This window comes from Balaenoptera acutorostrata, chromosome 20 (genome assembly GCF_949987535.1).
Source record: "Balaenoptera acutorostrata chromosome 20, mBalAcu1.1, whole genome shotgun sequence".
Lineage (NCBI taxonomy): Eukaryota > Metazoa > Chordata > Mammalia > Artiodactyla > Balaenopteridae > Balaenoptera > Balaenoptera acutorostrata.
The window spans coordinates 44,819,375-44,836,472 of record NC_080083.1 but is presented as its reverse complement, the minus strand read 5'-3'; the positions used below and the strand labels follow the sequence as shown (position 1 = coordinate 44,836,472).

At 50.7% G+C, this 17,098-nt stretch overlaps 1 protein-coding gene across 3 annotated transcripts; it reads left to right on the top strand.

The window, feature by feature from the left end:
- The first annotated feature begins 6,747 nt into the window (after positions 1-6,747).
- Positions 6,748-16,377, top strand: LOC103019219 (transcription factor CP2-like protein 1). Of its 3 annotated transcripts, XR_450582.2 has the most exons (16): positions 6,748-6,882; positions 7,354-7,505; positions 7,642-7,715; positions 8,843-8,948; positions 9,057-9,163; positions 11,317-11,469; positions 11,708-11,818; positions 12,299-12,396; positions 12,613-12,667; positions 12,951-13,044; positions 13,437-13,527; positions 13,983-14,065; positions 14,526-14,671; positions 14,817-14,868; positions 15,493-15,643; positions 15,726-16,377. XR_450582.2 is itself a non-coding variant. In XM_007177536.2 (15 exons), exons 1-15 carry the CDS (start codon positions 6,800-6,802, stop codon positions 15,528-15,530), a joined length of 1,443 nt encoding a protein of 480 aa, XP_007177598.1. In that variant the 5' UTR covers positions 6,748-6,799; the 3' UTR covers positions 15,531-16,377. The 3 variants fall into 3 exon arrangements, 2 of the variants coding, with proteins under 2 accessions (XP_007177598.1, XP_007177597.2); XM_007177536.2 differs by having other exon boundaries at positions 15,493-16,377; XM_007177535.2 differs by lacking the exons at positions 15,493-15,643; positions 15,726-16,377 and having other exon boundaries at positions 14,817-15,155.
- The last annotated feature ends 721 nt before the right edge of the window (positions 16,378-17,098 follow it).

The window sequence follows — 17,098 nt, the reverse complement described above, 5'->3', positions numbered from 1 at the left end:
GTGGAAAAGAGGGAGGATGAAGTCTGGAAGCAACTGGATCTGGGTGTTAGGGGTGAGGGTGACTGGCTTACTAAGTGGGAGAAGCGTGAGGGTGACGATGCCAAAGAGATGTTGAGGCAAGGAGGATGGAGCCTGCCTGTAACTCCTCCTTTGGGATTCAGCTTGTTAACTCCTCCTGGGGAGAGGTTTTCTGGCTGGGAGAGTCTAGACCCAGTGGAAACAGGAGCTGGGGATCCTGGGGCCAGCCTGGGCCCACACTGCCCCCTGCAGACTACACAGAAAACAACGTTGGATGTCTTCCAGGGAGGAGTGGGTAGGTGGGGCCTTCGAGGGTCCACATTTGAGACATCTAAACCATGTGGTCCTACTAAGTGCCTAGAGAGGCTCTGGGCACCCGGGGTGCCAGTTTCCTGCATTTGAGGCCCTCCGGTAAATCCTGACCCAGAGAGTGCCCTCCTGCCCAGAGGATCCCTCCGAGTGGACTTGGGGGTAGGAAGCAGCGGGGACAGAGATTCGCCTTGAGCTGAGTTGACAGAGGCCATCAAGAGGACTAGAAGGCAGAGGGGCCAGAGTATTCTAGGCAGATGCAACAGCCTGGGCAAAGGCACAGAGGTGTGAAACAGAACAGACTGTTCTGGAAGTTGCTGGTAAGCAAGGGAGAGAGGGAGTGGTGACAGGGAAAGGCAGAAAAAGGTGGACAAATGGCCTTGGATGCTGGACCAGGAAGATGCGTTTTCCTGCACAAACGGGCTTCTCAAACTCGCTCATTGGAACCCAGGTGAACAATCCAGGGGTACCATGGAGGCATGGGGGGCGGGGGGCAGGTAGGCAAAGTGGTTCACTCAGAACTGGAATTTAAAAACATGTCTCTGTATTAAATGTTTGTGCAAGCCTTGCGTTTGAGTCCAAGAATATCTGTGTTGGTTTTCCTACCAAAAAATGATTTTAAGCACTAACTATGGTGTGCCACAGATGCCCTGGAAGATGGGCGTGGTTACCCAGGTGTTTGCATAGCCCAGCTTGAGAATAGCGCTGAGAGTGATTATGGTATGGTCATTCCTGTGTCTTAGGAAGATCCCTCCGGCTCCCAAGGGCAGCCACATGGAAACAGAGCCAGAGTAGTGGGCTCAGGGTCTTCTGGCCAAAGGCTTCATTGCAGGGATGGCCTGGAAGGAGTCCTGTGTCTTGGTCTGGGTGCATGGCAGTGAGGTGACTCAGGTTCCAGCCCACCCTCACTAGCTAATAACATTGGACAAATTGCAGAGACTGTAATTGGGGACCTCCTTACTTCAAGGGGTGGTTGTAACGTGCAGTGGGACCTGGAGGATCTCACACCCCTGAAAAGCTGCTTCCCTTGCCTGCAATGCCTTTTTTTTTTTGCCACGCGGCTTGTGGGGTCTTATTTCCCCGACCAGGGATTGAACCCGGGACCTCGGCAGTAAAAGCGCAGAGTCCTAACCACTGGATCACCAGGGAATTCCCTCCTGCAGCCTCCACTGCTGCTCATCCCAAGGGAATTGTCAAGTCATAGCCATTCCTGCTCTTCCTGCCATTATTAATACCCCCCCACCCCCATCTATCAAAACCACAGCAGTCCAGCCACTGTTATTCATATTTACTCATCCTCAGGGCTCACAGCCCAGGACTGGAACAGAAAGTATTTTTCCCCATTTTGCAGTTGAAGAGGTCGAAGCTCAGAAAGGCCAGGGGTCCCTGCCATCCAGGTTCCGGGGTCTGATACTTCTTTGGGAGCTGTTAAATAAATGAATGCATGAACGATGAACACTGCCCCCCATCAGCCCCTCTTTCTTTGGGGGAGGGGTGGTAGACCTCACTCTCCAGCTCCCCAGGTTGGACTGTTGCCTGGTTAATTTCAGAATTCCACACACATTTGTCCGGCAGAGTGGTCATAGTACAGTCATTAGGAGCAAGAACTGTAACCCGGTGGCCTGGTTTCAAACCCTGGCTGTGTCTTCTCTTAGCTGTGTGACCTTGAGATAGTTACTTAACCTCTCGGAGCCTCAGTTTCACCATCTGTATAATGAGGGGGGCGGTGATAATAGAATAATAGAAAAAAAATAGCATCTGTCTTAGAAGATAGACTGAAAAGCACTCTGGAGTCATACTGAGCACTGAAGAACACTTTGCTAAATAAGCAGACCCTCTACATTTATGTGTTATATAAATAAACCTACACTTTTAAGTGTTAAATAAATAAACCTGTATGATGTACTAGGCACTGGAGATATGTAGAGAAAAAGACACCTACATTTACTGACGGCTCAATTGTTATCTCATTCATTATTATCCAGCCCTGTGGGGTAGAGGTTCCCACCATCCCCTTTTTATAGTTGCAGCACGAAGCTCAGAAATGTTAAGTTACTTGCCTAAATCCACCTAGCTGCGCTTGCACTCAGGGTCTATCTAGAGGTATGTTTACCTCTTAGTCCCTACCCTCTAGGGGCTTCCACTCTGATGGGAAAACAAACATTAGACAAAGTACCTTAAGAATAAACTGCACATTAGGGCTTCCCTGGTGGCGCAGTTGTTGAGAGTCTGCCTGCCAATGCAGGGGACACGGGTTCGAGCCCTGGTCTGGGAAGATCCCACATGCCGCGGAGCAGCTAGGCCCGTGAGCCACAACTACTGAGCCTGCGCGTTTGGAGCCTGTGCTCCGCAACAAGAAAGGCCGCAATAGTGAGAGGCCCGCGCACCGCGATGAAGAGTGGCCCCCGCTCGCCGCAACTAGAGAAAGCCTTAGCACAGAAACGAAGACCCAACACAGCCAAAAATAAATAAATAAATAATTAAAAAAAAAAAAAAAAGAATAAACTGCACATCAGACGACTGCTGTGAAGGAATTTGGTGAAGGGCAGAGGAGGGACATGGGGAACATAAATGCCAACTGGCTGGGTTGCAGGAAGGGTTTTAAGAAGGAGGCAGCAAGTTTGAAGCGTGAACAGAGAACCTTTCCAAGGTGAGACTTAACTGGTGGTGAGAGGGACTCTCAGGAATAAAAGATTGGAGACTTAGAGCCAGGCCTGTGCATCCTCGGACTCTAGGGGGGCGCTGTTTAGCGTGGTGCCCTGTGGAGCTGCACACCCAGAAACCTCAGAGACAGTTTGCTGGAAAAAAGGACCACCCACCTAGGGTGGGGGCATTCGTGTACACAGACACACAGAGCACACAGGGATTGCCATATGGTATTGCCAGCTTCCTGCGTGTGTGCATGTGTGTCTGAAAAATCGTGCTCTCATCCATTCCTTTTAGGGAAGGGGAGGGTGGGACAAATTGGGAGATTAGGATTGACATGTATACACTACCATGTGTAAAATAGATAGCTAGTGGGAACCTGTTGTATAGCACAGGGAACCCAGCTCGGAGCTCTGTGATGACCTAGATGGGTGGGAAGGGCCAGGGCTGGGGTGGGAGGGAGATCCAGGAGGGAGGGGATATATGTATACATATAGTAGCTGATTCACTTCATTGTACAGCAGAAACTAACATAACATTGTAAAGCAATTATACTCCAATTTTAAAAAGATTAAAAAAATAAAAATCATTTCCCTGGAACTCAGTGCCCAGACCTTTTGACCACTAATGTAGGGGTAACAGTGGTGCCTGAGCCCTGGATAGGTTAGGATTCCACCCACCCAGGTACCCTGCCCCAGGTCGCACACGTGTGAGGGAGGGAGGGAGAGAGAGCCTGGTACACAGTAGGCACTCATAACATTTTGTTGAATGAATGAATGAATGAGGAACACTCCCCTCAGCCTCAGTTTCTCTGAGGGAGTGGTTGGCTTCACTCTCCAACTCGCCAGGTCGGAATGTTGCCTGGGATAGAAGACAAAACGAAACAATACATTTTTTTTTTTTTTTTTAAAGAATACTCTTTTTTTTTTTAATTTATTTATTTATTTATTTATTTATTTATTTTATAGCTACTTTATTTATTTATTAATTATTTTTATTTTTTTTTGGCTGTGTTGGGTCTTCGGTTCGTGCGAGGGCTTTCTCTAGTTGCGGCAAGCGGGGGCCACTCTTCATCGCGGTGCGCGGGCCTTTCACTATCGCGGCCCCTCCCCTTGCGGGGCACAGGCTCCAGACGCGCAGGCTCAGTAGTTGTGGCTCACGGGCCCAGCTGCTCCGTGGCATGTGGGATCTTCCCAGACCAGGGCTCGAACCCGTGTCCCCTGCATTAACAGGCAGATTCTCAACCACTGCGCCATCAGGGAAGCCCGAAACAATACATTTTGATTAGAGGAGGACACTGACTTATTTCTCAGCAATTTTGACAGATAAAAAGTTACTTCCTTGGCTTAGGGAACCCCAAAGGTATTATTAGGATCGTGTTATGCCATGGCCTAGAAAATGATAGAGCATTTGGGGTATGAAATTCATCTGTGTTGGGGGAAGTTTCTGGGACAGTCATGTCTGTACCCCCAGAACCAGCGAGGGACACCGCCAAGGAGACTGGGGTCCTTAGTGGTGTCCCTCACTACCCCAAGGGAAGCTCCTGAGGGTTAAACACTGGGATAAGATGCAACTCCACAGAATTTCCTTGGGTCCTCACTGCCACACTGAGTGGGAGGGAAGCCTTGCTCCTATTTTACCCATGAGGAAAGTAGGTTCAGAAATGTGTCCCTGCCTCGTGGGGGCCTCAGACCACCCAGAGCCTGAGACTCCTCTGAGAGTGGCGAGCCTGGACCAGAAATTTCCTGAGGCCTCTCTGGGCCTGAGGATGGGCTGTTTATACCCTGTACTGTGCTGGCCCAGGAGGTACGGTGAATGGGTGGGGTGGGGGCTCTGAGTGACCAGGTTCTGTCTGCCTCAAGGCTGGCTTCTTTCCTTGGAGAGACAGAGCCAAGGAAAACCAGAAACAGGCCCAGCAACATCTCTTTGGGGACAGAAGCCCAGAGACTCTGAGATGGGCGGAAGGAGGGAGTAGCAGCAAGAGTAAGGGAGAGGTGGGACTTCCCTGGTGGCCCAGTGGCTAAGATTCCGTGATCCCAGTGCAGCAGGCCCGGGTTCAATCCGTGGTCAGGGAACTAGACCCCACGTGCCGCACGTAAGAGTTTGCATGCCGCAACTAAAGATCCTGCCTGCCAGCAACGAAGATCCCGCACACCACAACTAAGACCCGGTGCAGCCAAATAAATAAATAAATATTTAAAAAAAAAAATGAGTAGGGGAGAGGGGGCGCTCAGAGGGGGCAGGGGGAGGGTACAGACGGCTTTGGAGGTAGAGGACATGTTGGGGGGTGGTGGAGGGGGTGGGAATGGGTTATGCAGCTGGAGTCCCCTCCACTGGTGTCCTCGAAGGGGGCCTGCACCAGCCTCCACCTTTTCCACCTCCATCCTCCATAGGAAGCATAACAAGCCTCTCCCTCCACCTGCTCATCCCCTCTGCCCCACTGCCACCCCTACACCCTGCTCCCCCTAGGCCAGGGCCAAGCCCTCCCTCTGGACCCTTTCTACTCCCCTTCCCCTGGCCTTCCTGGGATCTTGCTCTGTCCAACCTTGCAGGGTCCCATGGGGGGCCTCCTGACCTTGGATCCAGCTTTGGGCAACGGGTGAGTCTTGAAGTCTTGGGGGTCTTACTGCGGATCTTGGGGACTCAGGTTTCTTTGGCCCCCATTGTCAGGAAGGTTCCCATCCCCTTTTTCTCCTTTTGTCTGGCTTCATGAGAGAAGACCAAGGGCCAAGGTACCTGGAGGTACCCTGCCCATTGTGTGTGTGGGCATACTCTTTGGTTTTCCCTCTCCCCTCAAGGAAGGGCCCCCAGAATCACAAAGCCTAGATAGTTAGGTTCACATGAGGTCAAGCCACATCTTTAGAGCCCTGTCTGTGCTCTCTGCAAGGCCCTTATCTATTTACACCCAACACAGTAGTGGGGGGTGGGGGCAGGGGGCCCCCTGAGCTGACTGTGTACAGTGACAACAGGGGCTGAGCCTGGGGAAGGCGGCCGTGCCCCAGGCAGACTGTATTTGTCCATAAACACAGTGCACCGCAAGCCCCAGGGCAGAGGAGGGGCAGAGAAACCAGCCCAGCTGCAGCTCCTCTCCTTCTACCTCCCTAGGAGGGGGGCTCTCCCGGGCCCACCCCTCCTCCTCACAGGCACGTGCTCTCTCTCCCAGCACCACCCCCGAGTTGTTTCCACAGCAAGCTGGACTATGTTCTGTAAACTCCAGTCCCCTAGCCAGGTAGCCCCCAGCGACAGGACAGGTGTCAGGCCATCACTGCACCTGTGTGTATGGGGGGTGGGTAGAGACAAGGAAGGAGGCCAGGGGGAGCAAAGGCCCTTCGTCGGTCCATGTGATGTTGTTTGTCGCTCTTTCCATCCCCTGGAGTGGTCAGGCTCCTACCCCCCACTCCCGGGGTCCTGTGAGGGGTCTGGGCCTATGGGTCTCCAGGTCTCTACATGGCTTATGGATCTGGGGTCCATCTTTTAGCCTGAGGGTGCCCCTCGTTGTTCTGGGCCTCTGGGGGAATGGTGGGGCAGTGGATGTCCGTCCCGGTGACTTGTTTTGCTGCACCACCATTTCCCCTTTGAGTTAATGATTGGTGGGGAGCCCTAGGGATGCCATTTCTTGATTTCCCCCAGCTTGGGCTGCCTAATAGGTCCTGAGTTTCCTAGAGCCCCGGTTGCTCAGCCAATAAGAGGCTGAGGCCTTGCCCCACCCTTTTGGGGCTATGCTCTTGTATATAAAGCCCGAGGTCCCGGGTGGACGGCCCAGTGGGTCCAGCCCAACCCAGTGCTGAGTTTTCTGTGACACAGCTGGTCCTGCTCTTTTTCCAAGATGCTGTTTTGGCACAGCCAGCCGGAGCACCTGTGGCCCAGCCCCGGGGAACTGTACCCCGGGCCACCAAGCAGCTTGCTCAGGTAAGGGCCACACCCCCTTCCCACAGACCCCGAGGAAGGCCCTGCTCGGAGTTGAGATGGACCATCTGTTTCAAGCCAAAGGTTGTGGGCCTCCTGCTCTTGCCTTCCTTTGGGGGTGGGGAAGTGGTCAAATGTACCTGGAGTTCAGTGGGTCCCAGGACATCTCAAAACATCCTGACCACCCACCCACTCAGGACACTTGTGGTGGGCATTCACTGGGTGTCAGGCAAGCCCTGAGGGTGCAAACAAGTAATTGATAGCAGATGTTTGCAAATGTTTGGTAGTATCTGGGATTTGTACCTTAAGGGAGGTCTGCTGGAGGCCAGAGGAGCTGAATAGGGGCCCCTTAGGCCCCCTGCTACAGCAAACTGTGGGCTCCCTGAAAGGAGAACCTGGCAGAAAGAGTCAAAGCCTCTTAGAGGATGGGGTGGACAGGGCAGAAAGCCAGCAGTGCCCTCCTCTCCCTGGCAGGGAGGCCTTGCCCTTGCCCTACCTGAAGCAGGAAGAGCTGCCCAACATCCCCCGTGCGGAACCGCCCTGCCCCGCCTTCCAGTACGTGCTCTGTGCAGCTACCTCGCCAGCTGTGAAGCAGCAGGAGGAGACCCTCACCTACCTGAACCAGGGTGAGCTGGGCCTGGGGAAGGAGAGGGGCTAGTGAGGCAGCAAGCTCTGGAAGCTGGGCCCAGGGCAGGCTGGGGGTGGCAGGCAGCATCTCTGCCCCTCAGAGTGGGGCTCACACATCCCCTTAATCTCTCCCAGGCCAGTCCTATGAGGTGAGGATGCTCTGCAACCCCAGACTGGGCGATGCCACCCAGGGGCCCCGGCTGCTGAAGGTAGGCGCACCCCTTCCAGAACTGGCAAAAGCTGGCTATGACTATCCCTCTGGGCAGGAAGCCAGTGTCATCACTGTGATGTCATTGTCAAGTAGAACCCTCTCAAGTCCACCTTTCAATTTGACCTTCACAACAGCTCAGTGGTGGGCAGGAATTGTTGAGGAAACAGGCACAGTGAGGTTAAGTATTCTCTCAAGGACACAGAGCCAGTAAGTAGCAGAACCAGGATTTAGAAATACATTCACATAGGGCTTCCCTGGTGGCGCAGTGGTTGAGAGTCTGCCTGCCAGTGCAGGGGACACGGGTTCGAGCCCTGGTCTGGGAAGATCCCACATGCCGCGGAGCAACTAAGCCCGTGAGCCACAACTGCTGAGCCTGCGCGTCTGGAGCCTGTGCCCCGCAACAAGTGAGGCCGCGATAGTGAGAGGCCCGCGCACCGTGATGAAGAGTGGCCCCCACTTGCCGCAACTAGAGAAAGCCCTCGCACAGAAACGAAGACCCAACACAGCCAAAAATAAATAAATAAATAAATAAAAAATTCTCCAAAAAAAAAAAAAAAATCCTTAGGCGGCGGGATTAGGATTTAAAAAAAAAAAAAAAAGAAAAGAAATACATTCACATAGCATTATTCACACACATGATTCCTTCTTTCTCAAAAAAAAAAAAAAAAAAAAAAAAGGATTTAGCTCCCATTCTTTGCCAGAAACTGTTCGATGAGCTAGAGATTCAGGGGTAAAGAGACGGATGCAGTTTCCTTCCTCAGAGGGCTTGCATTCTGCTGAGTGAGACAAACATGTAATTACACAAATTATTAATATATGCAATTACAAATTGATTTACAAATCGCAAACTGATAAATGCAGCGGAGAAAAGAAACGGGTAGAGTGACTACGAGTGGGAAGGGATTAACTCCTCCATTTTATAGATGAGGAAACTGAGGCTCTAGGTTACTTCCTCAGTTTCACTGCTTGTGAGTGGCAGGTGGCATCTGGACACGGATCTAGTGATTCTAAGTCCTTCTGCCCCTGGAGGGTGGGAAGCAAGGTGGGGGAGAGGCTGGAAAGGTTGGCCTGCCCCAGGTGTGGGAACTGGTTCCCAAATGCCCAGGCGCCCTCCTGTGCCCGCAGAGTGTGGTGCGTGTGGTTTTCCACGACCGGCGCCTGCAGTACACAGAGCAGCAGCAGCTGGATGGGTGGAGGTGGAGCCGGCCTGGGGACCGCATCCTGGACATAGGTGAATGGGGAGGGACCAGGGACCCTTTAGGGCTGCTTTCTGTCTTCGAGGCCCTTGCGGATGGGGAGGGCTGAGCCCGACTCCCTGCCTGCAACCCTGTGCCTGCAGATGTGCCACTGTCCGTGGGGGTGATCGAACCCCAAGTGCTACCCTCACAACTCAACACGGTGGAGTTTTACTGGGACCCGACCAAGCGGACCTCCCTCTTTCTGCAGGTGAGTCTGAAGCTGGGACAGGGAGGAGGCTGGAGGTCAGATGTGGGTGGCAGCAGCCTAGGTGGGAAAGGAAGGTGAGTTTGGGTGGTGGTGGGGGACGTGATAAGAATGAACCACTTCCAGAAACACCTTGAGGAAAAAAAGATGGATAAATGTTGATCAAATCTCACCAAAGGCAAGGACTTGTTAAACATTAAGGCAAAGGAAGAAATTACAAAACATAGGACAGAATTTAGCTTCATAAAAAGTAACGGTCTGCAATACACAGGCAAAATTAAAAGGAGACATCAACTGGGAAAAATAGTTGCCACATATGACATAGAATGTGTTATATAAAATGCTAATAATGCTAATAAAAATTATATATATATATGTGTGTGTGTATATATATATATATATATATATATATATATATATATATATATATATATATATATATATATATATATATATATATAACTGGCAAAGACTTTTTAAAAACTGTTATTGGTAAGGTTTGGAGAAACAGACACCCTCATATCCTGAGAATGCAAATTGGTGCACCCATTCTGTAGGTATGTGGCACGTGGGCAAATTTTATTAAATTTAATGTTCACACTCATTTACCCAGTAGTTCCGCTTCAAGAAATGTATCCTATCGCAGTGTTCAATAAGTACACAGAGATATATTTACCAGCTATTCATGCCAGTGTCGTTTTTTATATTAAGAGATTTTAAATAATCAAAATATCCATCAGAAGAGGACTGACTTTGAAATAAGTGTTTAGTACAGGTTTATAATGGAAATTGTGTAGCCATTAAAATGATGTCTCTGAGAAATATTTCATGACAAGAGAAACTGCTTTCCCATAAGTAAAGGCAGCATACAGACTTGTATTTAAAGTTTGATTTCTATTTTGTAAAAATAAAAGTGTGTGTGTGTACAAAAGTTGTGGGGTTTTTTTCCCTTGCCCAGAGAAAAGATAGGAAGAAACAATACTTGAATGTTAACAGTACTATCTCTGAGAGGTGGGGTGATGGGAAATGCTTGTATTCTTCTTTATACTTTTTCAGTGTTCTCCATATTTTCTATGCTGAAAGATTTCCTTTTATAATCAAACAATATTGTCAAAACTCACCTGCAAGTCCCTTTTTTGAGTGTCCACTATAGTCTAAGCATCCGGACTAGGAGTCAGGTGGATGTGGCACAATTTCAGTTCCACCACTTTCTGGCGTGGACCTTGCCCAGGTCACATAATCTCTGTGAGCCTCAGCTTCCCTACCTTCAGCTGTTCTCCACAAGATTTTGGGAGGGCTACAGTGGGTGTGCAGGTCAGGAAGGCTTCCTGGAGTAGACTGCTTGATTTAGCAAAAAAAAATACAGGACACTCAGTTAAATTTGAATTTTAGATGAAGAATTTTTTTTTTTTTTTAGTATCAGTATGTCCCATGCAATACTTGGGACATACTGATACTAAAAAATTATTTGTTTCTTATCAGAAATTCAGATTTAACTGGGCATCCTGTATCTTAACTGGCAACCCTACTCTGGAATGGGATGTACTGGTTCAGATGTGAGCAGGGAGAGCTTTCCCGGTAGAGGAAAAGCTGTGCAGGTGTACTGAGGTGATGATTAGGCTGGTTGGTAGGTCAGTGGGTTCATCGATGGGGAAGAGAGAGCAGCCAAGCAGAAAAGCTTGATGCTTGAATGCCAGCCAGGGTCAGGGACTTTGCTTCTCATCTCATAACCTTGGGGAGCTGCTGAGGGATTTTGAACAAGGGAAAAGACCTAACAAAGTTATATTTTAAGAAGAAAGTAGATCTTAAATGATCTCACCACCAAAAAAAGGTTAATTATGTGATGGGGTGTTTCTGTGGTGGAGGTGTTAGCAGCTAATGCTATGGTGGGTGGTAATCATTTTCCAATATATAAATGTATCATATCAACACACTGCAAACCTTAAACATACACAATTTATATGTCAAATACATCTCAGTAAAGCTGGAAAAAATTGTTCCTCTTAAAAAAAAAGTTATGCTTTAAGAATAGACACTGGTTGGGGGTGGGAAGTTGCTGTGACTAATGGCTGACAGGTGACAGACAGGTAACAGGTTTCAGGTGAGATCCCTTGAATGTGGGTGGGACCTGGAGTCACCCTTCTTTTCCACCTCAGGTTCACTGCATCAGCACTGAGTTCACTCCTAGGAAAAAAGGTGGAGAGAAAGGCGTTCCCTTCCGCCTTCAGATCGACACTTTCAAGCCCAGTGACAAGGAGCTTTCGCCGGAGCACCTGCATTCAGCTGGCTGCCTCATCAAGGTGTTTAAGGTACATGCAGCACGGGGGCCCTGTCCCCTCCCTTTCAGGGCTGTCACCCCGCCTTGCTGGCTGTGTGGATCTGGCTCTGCTTTGCGGCGGACCCTCAGCCTGCGGTTCCCCTCTTTGGGACTGTTTCATTCTCCGTGCACAGAAGGATGGGGCTTGGTCTCTTTCTCAGAGCCCCTCCTGTAATGAGAAGTGGGCAGGTAAAGAGGGCCTCTGAGGTTTCCTTGTCACCCTCCTGTAGCCCAAAGGAGCTGACCGGAAACTGAAAACTGACCGGGAGAAGATTGAGAAACAGCCCGTGCATGAGAGAGACAAGTATCAGACCGCCTGTGAGAGCACAGTCTTCATGGAGGTGTGTGTGCTGGGTGCGGGGGCGGGAGGGGAGGTCCGGAGAAAAGATCCTCGTTGTACACGCTGGGAAACTGAGGCCTCAGGGGCTGTGACTGCTCCAGGATCATCACAGCCTCCCAGTGATTCCACCTGTTTCCCGCGAGGACAAAGCGCACTGCCTGTTGTTCAAGACTCCGGGGAGCTGAAGCCTTACAGGCTGCCTGTCGTTGCCCTGCCCTGGCCGCCGCTCACTCCTGTTCCCTCTGCCTGGAGCATCTCCCTTCCTGCTGTAGCTCCTCCAGGAAGCCTTCCCCAAATCCCCCAAACAGAGCTGCAGGCTAGTTTACTCTCTTCTTTGTGTGGGAACTTGATCTACTTGTCAGGGACTCCTGGGGCAGGGGCCAAGTTTGGCCCAAGGCAGGCCAACAGCCACCACCGCCCCCCCTACCCCCCCCCCCCCGCCCCAATGTCCAGGCTAACCTCGCTGTTTGTCTACCTGCAGTGTTCACCGTGGCCAGAGCCCAGTTCGGGACCCCACCCGCCTCTGAGCCCTCTTGCTCTGACCTCCCCCAACTCCTGCAAGCTCCTGTCCCCGGAGAGGTGAGGCAGGACGAGCACCTTCTGTCAGCCCTTGGGGGTGAGAATGAAGAGAAGAGCCCCTCAGCCTAGGCAGCGGGGGAGGGGCCGGCCTGAGGGTGCAGCTGAGGAAGCTTCTGGGGAACACGTGGGTGACACGGGGACAGGCCTGGGGAAGGATGAGGGGGGCAGGAGACTGGCCACACTGCTTCCCTGAGCCTGACTCCCTGCTCCCCACAGGCTCTGCTCCTCACCACCATTCGCCTTGGACACCTTGGGGGGCAGCCCAGCTCAAGTGAGTCTTCCCTTTCCACACTCCCACACCCCCTATTGCAAAGCCTTCTCTGCAGGTTCATCTCACTCTCCAGAATAGGGTGGCCCTGCCCCCTGGTGGGCAGATGTGGTATGGCCACAGAGAGCCAAATGGTCCGCGGATGGCGCTGGGCACTTCCCTAAGGCAGGATGAGCCTCCCCTCTCAGACTTGGGACCTCCAAGGGCAGGGGCCATGTTTCCCCTCCACCTTGTTCTCAGTCCGTGGGTCCACGGTGTTATCTGGACCGCTCTCTTTATACCTCAGGATCTGAACCCTGGAGCCTCCATCCTAGAGACACAGCAGTGGTTGCATCGGCACCGGTTCTCCAACTACTGTCGGTCGCTGGCCAATTTCACTGGTGAGGCTGGGGTCTGGTAGGGACCTGACCTGTAGGGGACTGAGGGCAGACACTCGAGCAGGAAGCCTGTCTCTGGCCTGGCTTGCTGTGTGCCCTTCAACTAACTTCTATGTAGAACTAAGAGTTGGCAAGCACACTATGCTGCTAGGCTCTCTTCTCGTGTATCATCCCATACAATTTATACACTATCCCTGAGGACAGGGCTCAGAGAGGTTAAATAACTTACCCAAGGACACACAGCTAGCAAGCGGCAGAGGTGGGATTTGAATCCAAGTCTGGCTCCCATGTCTGGGCATACCAGGGCTATTTGTAGACTAACGTTGGATTGTATCCCTTGCCACCCTTGATCCCTGGGCTCTCTTCCCCTAATCTAGTCCTGTCTGACTTTGCAGGCACTGATCTGCTGAAGCTTACCCGCCAGGACCTTATCCAGATCTGTGGAGCTGCCGACGGGATCCGCCTTTTCAATACTCTAAGAGCCAGGTGCTGGGCACTGCCAACCAGGGTCCCCTTCCCACTGTAGTGGCACTTACCAACTCAGCTGACACTCATGTTTCATAGACTGTTCAAGCCAAAGGCACCTGAAAGACCACTTAGCCCCACTTCTTTTTACAAAGGAAGAAAGAAACTCAGGCCCAAAGGACAGTGACCTGCCTGAGGTCACAGAGCAAGCAAGGCTAGCAGAATTGGGCTTAAAAGTTAGGCTCCTGTGACTTCTTTCTGTGGCCATCCCATCTGCATCACTCAATTTCTGGGGACAGAGATGGATTTTTCTCATCTTCTCTCCCCTAGGGTCCAGCATTCACTAAATACCTAAGAAAAGTTTGGTGACCCCTATCCCTAGAGACCTGGGAGGACGCAGGGTTTCTCCCAGGGATGGGGGCTAAAACTGGAACCTGTTAGTTCAGGTATGAATGTAGACTATTTTCCTGGCCCAGGCCCATCCGTCACCGGCTGACCTTATATGTCGCTCAGGAGGCCTCCAGGCAAGAGAACGAGGTTCCTAAGCACCCTGACTCAGGTGAGGTTCTGGCCTCTTCAGAAGACAAGAAACTCAGGTGTGGTTGCATGAAACCTCTTCTGGCCTGGGGAAAGGGTGATGCTCCACCATTCCTGGGACCCAGGGTGCCCTTGGCATTCTCATCTTCCATGACTAGTCTTCTCCTTCCAGGATGACTCCCTGGGTTTATTCCTCCATGCTCTACACTCTGACTCCATCTGATCCTGTCACTCTATCATACGGTGTCCCATCTCTTCTTTAAACTGGGGGTTCCTCTCAGCCTAGGCCTCCCCAAAGGTGAGGAATAGGAGGTGAAAGTGAAGTGGATTCGTCAGTTTTTTTCCTTCTCTACTCCTTCTCCCCTGACCCGGGCCCTCCCAATGAGCCTGTCGCCTTGTCTTCTCCTTTCTCCTGATATCTGGGGCTCCCTCTGGGCCGCAGCCCCCACTGACTCCTGCCCCTGTGCTGCCCACACCCCCAGGCTTTTATCAAGAGATCTCTCTGGATGAACTCAGTGCTGTAGAGCTCATGGGGAAACTGGCTGAACTGCTGGCCCTCCCAGCCAATCAGATCCACCGGCTCTTCCACCAGGGCCCTGGGGGTATCCTCATTCTCCTCAGTGACCAGGTAAATCGGCAGCGGTTCCCTGCAAGTTCCCACAAAGGCCTGGATCATTCTTCCAACATCAGGCCCTGTCTCCCCCTCCCTTGCCCTAGCTTATTCCGTTTGGTTCTAAGAACAGAATCGTCTTAGTGACCCCTCTCCCTTGCAGGTGGTTCAGAATCTTGAGGATGAGTCGTACTTTGTGGCTGTGGTGAAGAAAGGTAGGGCTTTTAGAGGGAGAGGCGTGTGTCTCTCGCAGGCCCTAGAAAGGTTAAGATTGTTTATACTGCCTCCTAAGTGAGATTAAAAGGTTCCTTGAAGGTGTGTTGCGGGTGCTGTGTCCCAATCAAGGGGTAAACATCTGCTCTACACCAGCTTTGTGTCAAAGGGACAGGGTCATACAGCTAGGAGACAGCCATTTATTGCTCAGGAAGAAGTAACTGAATAAATGCATTCTCATGAGGGAGACATGCCCTAGTTTCAGGGAGTTTATCAGAAGGGAAGGAAAGGCCCCTACCCCTCTTCCCGCCCCCCCGCCCCCCCCCCCACCAAGTCATACAAGTCAGAAGGGCAGGTGCTTGCTGGACACCATCTGGAGCAGAGCACTTCTGATCAGCTGGCTTGTGGTCCTGGTTATTCAGATGCCTGCCCTCTATCCCTCCTCTGTGCTCCAGTACCCAGGGAGGCTTCCTGAAGAGCTGGATCCAGGGGGGGGGCTGGAAGAACACTTGGGTGCGGCAGAGGCACTGCAGGCTGCTTGGAGGTTTAGGAGCAGCACAGTAGTTAGTGGTGGTTGGGGCCCATCTCATCCCGGTGGTGCCCTTTCTTTCTTTTACTGCTTTCAGTGCAGAATCCAGATGGCTACTACCTGGTTCTGACCTAGGCCCAGGGGTGCCCCGCTGCAAGAGGAGGAGATTGGTGCCAGCCTTGGCTCTCTGGGGTCCTGTGCTCACCAGAGGCCTGGTTAAAATCCTCACCTGCTTCACCAGGCTTCAGGTGCAGAGCCAAATCGTCATGTGTCCTACCCCTGGGGAGGAGACAAGCAGCCCCCAGGCTCACATTTCTTTCTGCTCAACAGCAAGTTGTTGGAACCCCTGAGACACAGCCTTCCCTGCTGAGCTGAGCTGGCCAAGCCTGTGAGGCAAAAACCCTGGCAATATGGATAAGGAGCTTTTGCCCCAAGCAGTGCTGCTGAACAGAGTGCATTAATTCATGTTTATTTAAAATTTTATTCATCCCCTTTAAAAGTAAAGATATATGTATTCAATGTGTTGTCCAATTCTCTTGGTGTTATGGTCCTCTTGGGGATACGTCCCCTGCTTAAACTTACAGACCAGGGCAAGGGACGGAGTCTGGGACAGAGATATAAACAAATAAATCTGACTGGATTCTTTTCCCAATTAGTTTGGGCAAAAACTAATCACTAAAGCCTCCAAAAGATTATTCAACTATTAAATCACTGTGCTTATTTAAAACTTCAGTTCTAGAGACTTGGGAATTACTATAGCTATTCTTGAACAATGAGGCTATAGGGCTTTATTATTTTTTATTTAAGAAATGTAGTTGAATTAAAATTAATCTTTTAATTTTTAGGTCTTAACAAATCTTTCCCTATATTAAGGTAAATATAATTTCCTATGAATGTTTTTCAAAGTTCAAACTTTAATTTTGTCTTTCACTTTTAGGCCTATAATCTACCTGAAAGTGATTTTCTCTGTGTATTTTTCTGTGTAGAAAACCAACTTTATATTAAAGAACTTTTAAAAAAGATAAGTGATTTTGGGCCATATTTTATTCCACTCCTCTTTTTTCATCCCCTTTCCTCAAAATTTTTATTATGGAAAATTTCAAACATACTGAAAAGAGAAAACCCATTTGCATAGACTGGGAGATAGGCCAAGATGCCATTATTAATCATTTACCCCATTTATCATTTACTGATCATCTTTGTTGAGTCCTAAACCTGGTGGCCTCTGGCTAGGGAAGGTAGGAAGGAGGAAGGCTCTACACTGGCTGAATTAACAGGATTAAAGGACAGGGGAAGGGAAAATCTGCTTATTGAAGTTCAAAGACCTCCAACTTGCCTCCCTCAAAAGCCAAGGCTGCCTCAATATGGACAAGGAAGCAGGCACCTGCTTGCACCCCTGGAAGGGACCGTGGGACCCCGCTGGCCCCAGATGACCAATCCAGATTAGGCATTTAACTCATGCAGGATGAGAGGATTTCAAGTGAGCCCTATGATTCCACAGGGCTCCCCAAAGGTGTTTCAGGGCACGGCAGATACCCTGAGATTTAAATCGAGGTTGCTGATTTGGCTCCACTGCTCGTCTCCACCAAAAGGATAGGGACCAAAGGCATTAGCCTTCGTGCATCTCTCAACCTAGGAGCCTCTGGCACAGACTAGATACTGAAATATACTGAAATGAAGCAAATAAAAGCAGGTAACATGTG

Coding starts and splice junctions, on each gene's coding strand:
- LOC103019219 (XM_007177535.2), top strand. CDS start 6,800: ATGCTGTTTTGGCACAGCCAGCCGGAGCACCTGTGGCCCAGCCCCGGG. Junction 8,949..9,056: donor GGACCGCATCCTGGACATAG/GTGAATGGGGAG, acceptor CTGTGCCTGCAG/ATGTGCCACTGTCCGTGGGG. Junction 12,397..12,612: donor AAGCTCCTGTCCCCGGAGAG/GTGAGGCAGGAC, acceptor TGCTCCCCACAG/GCTCTGCTCCTCACCACCAT.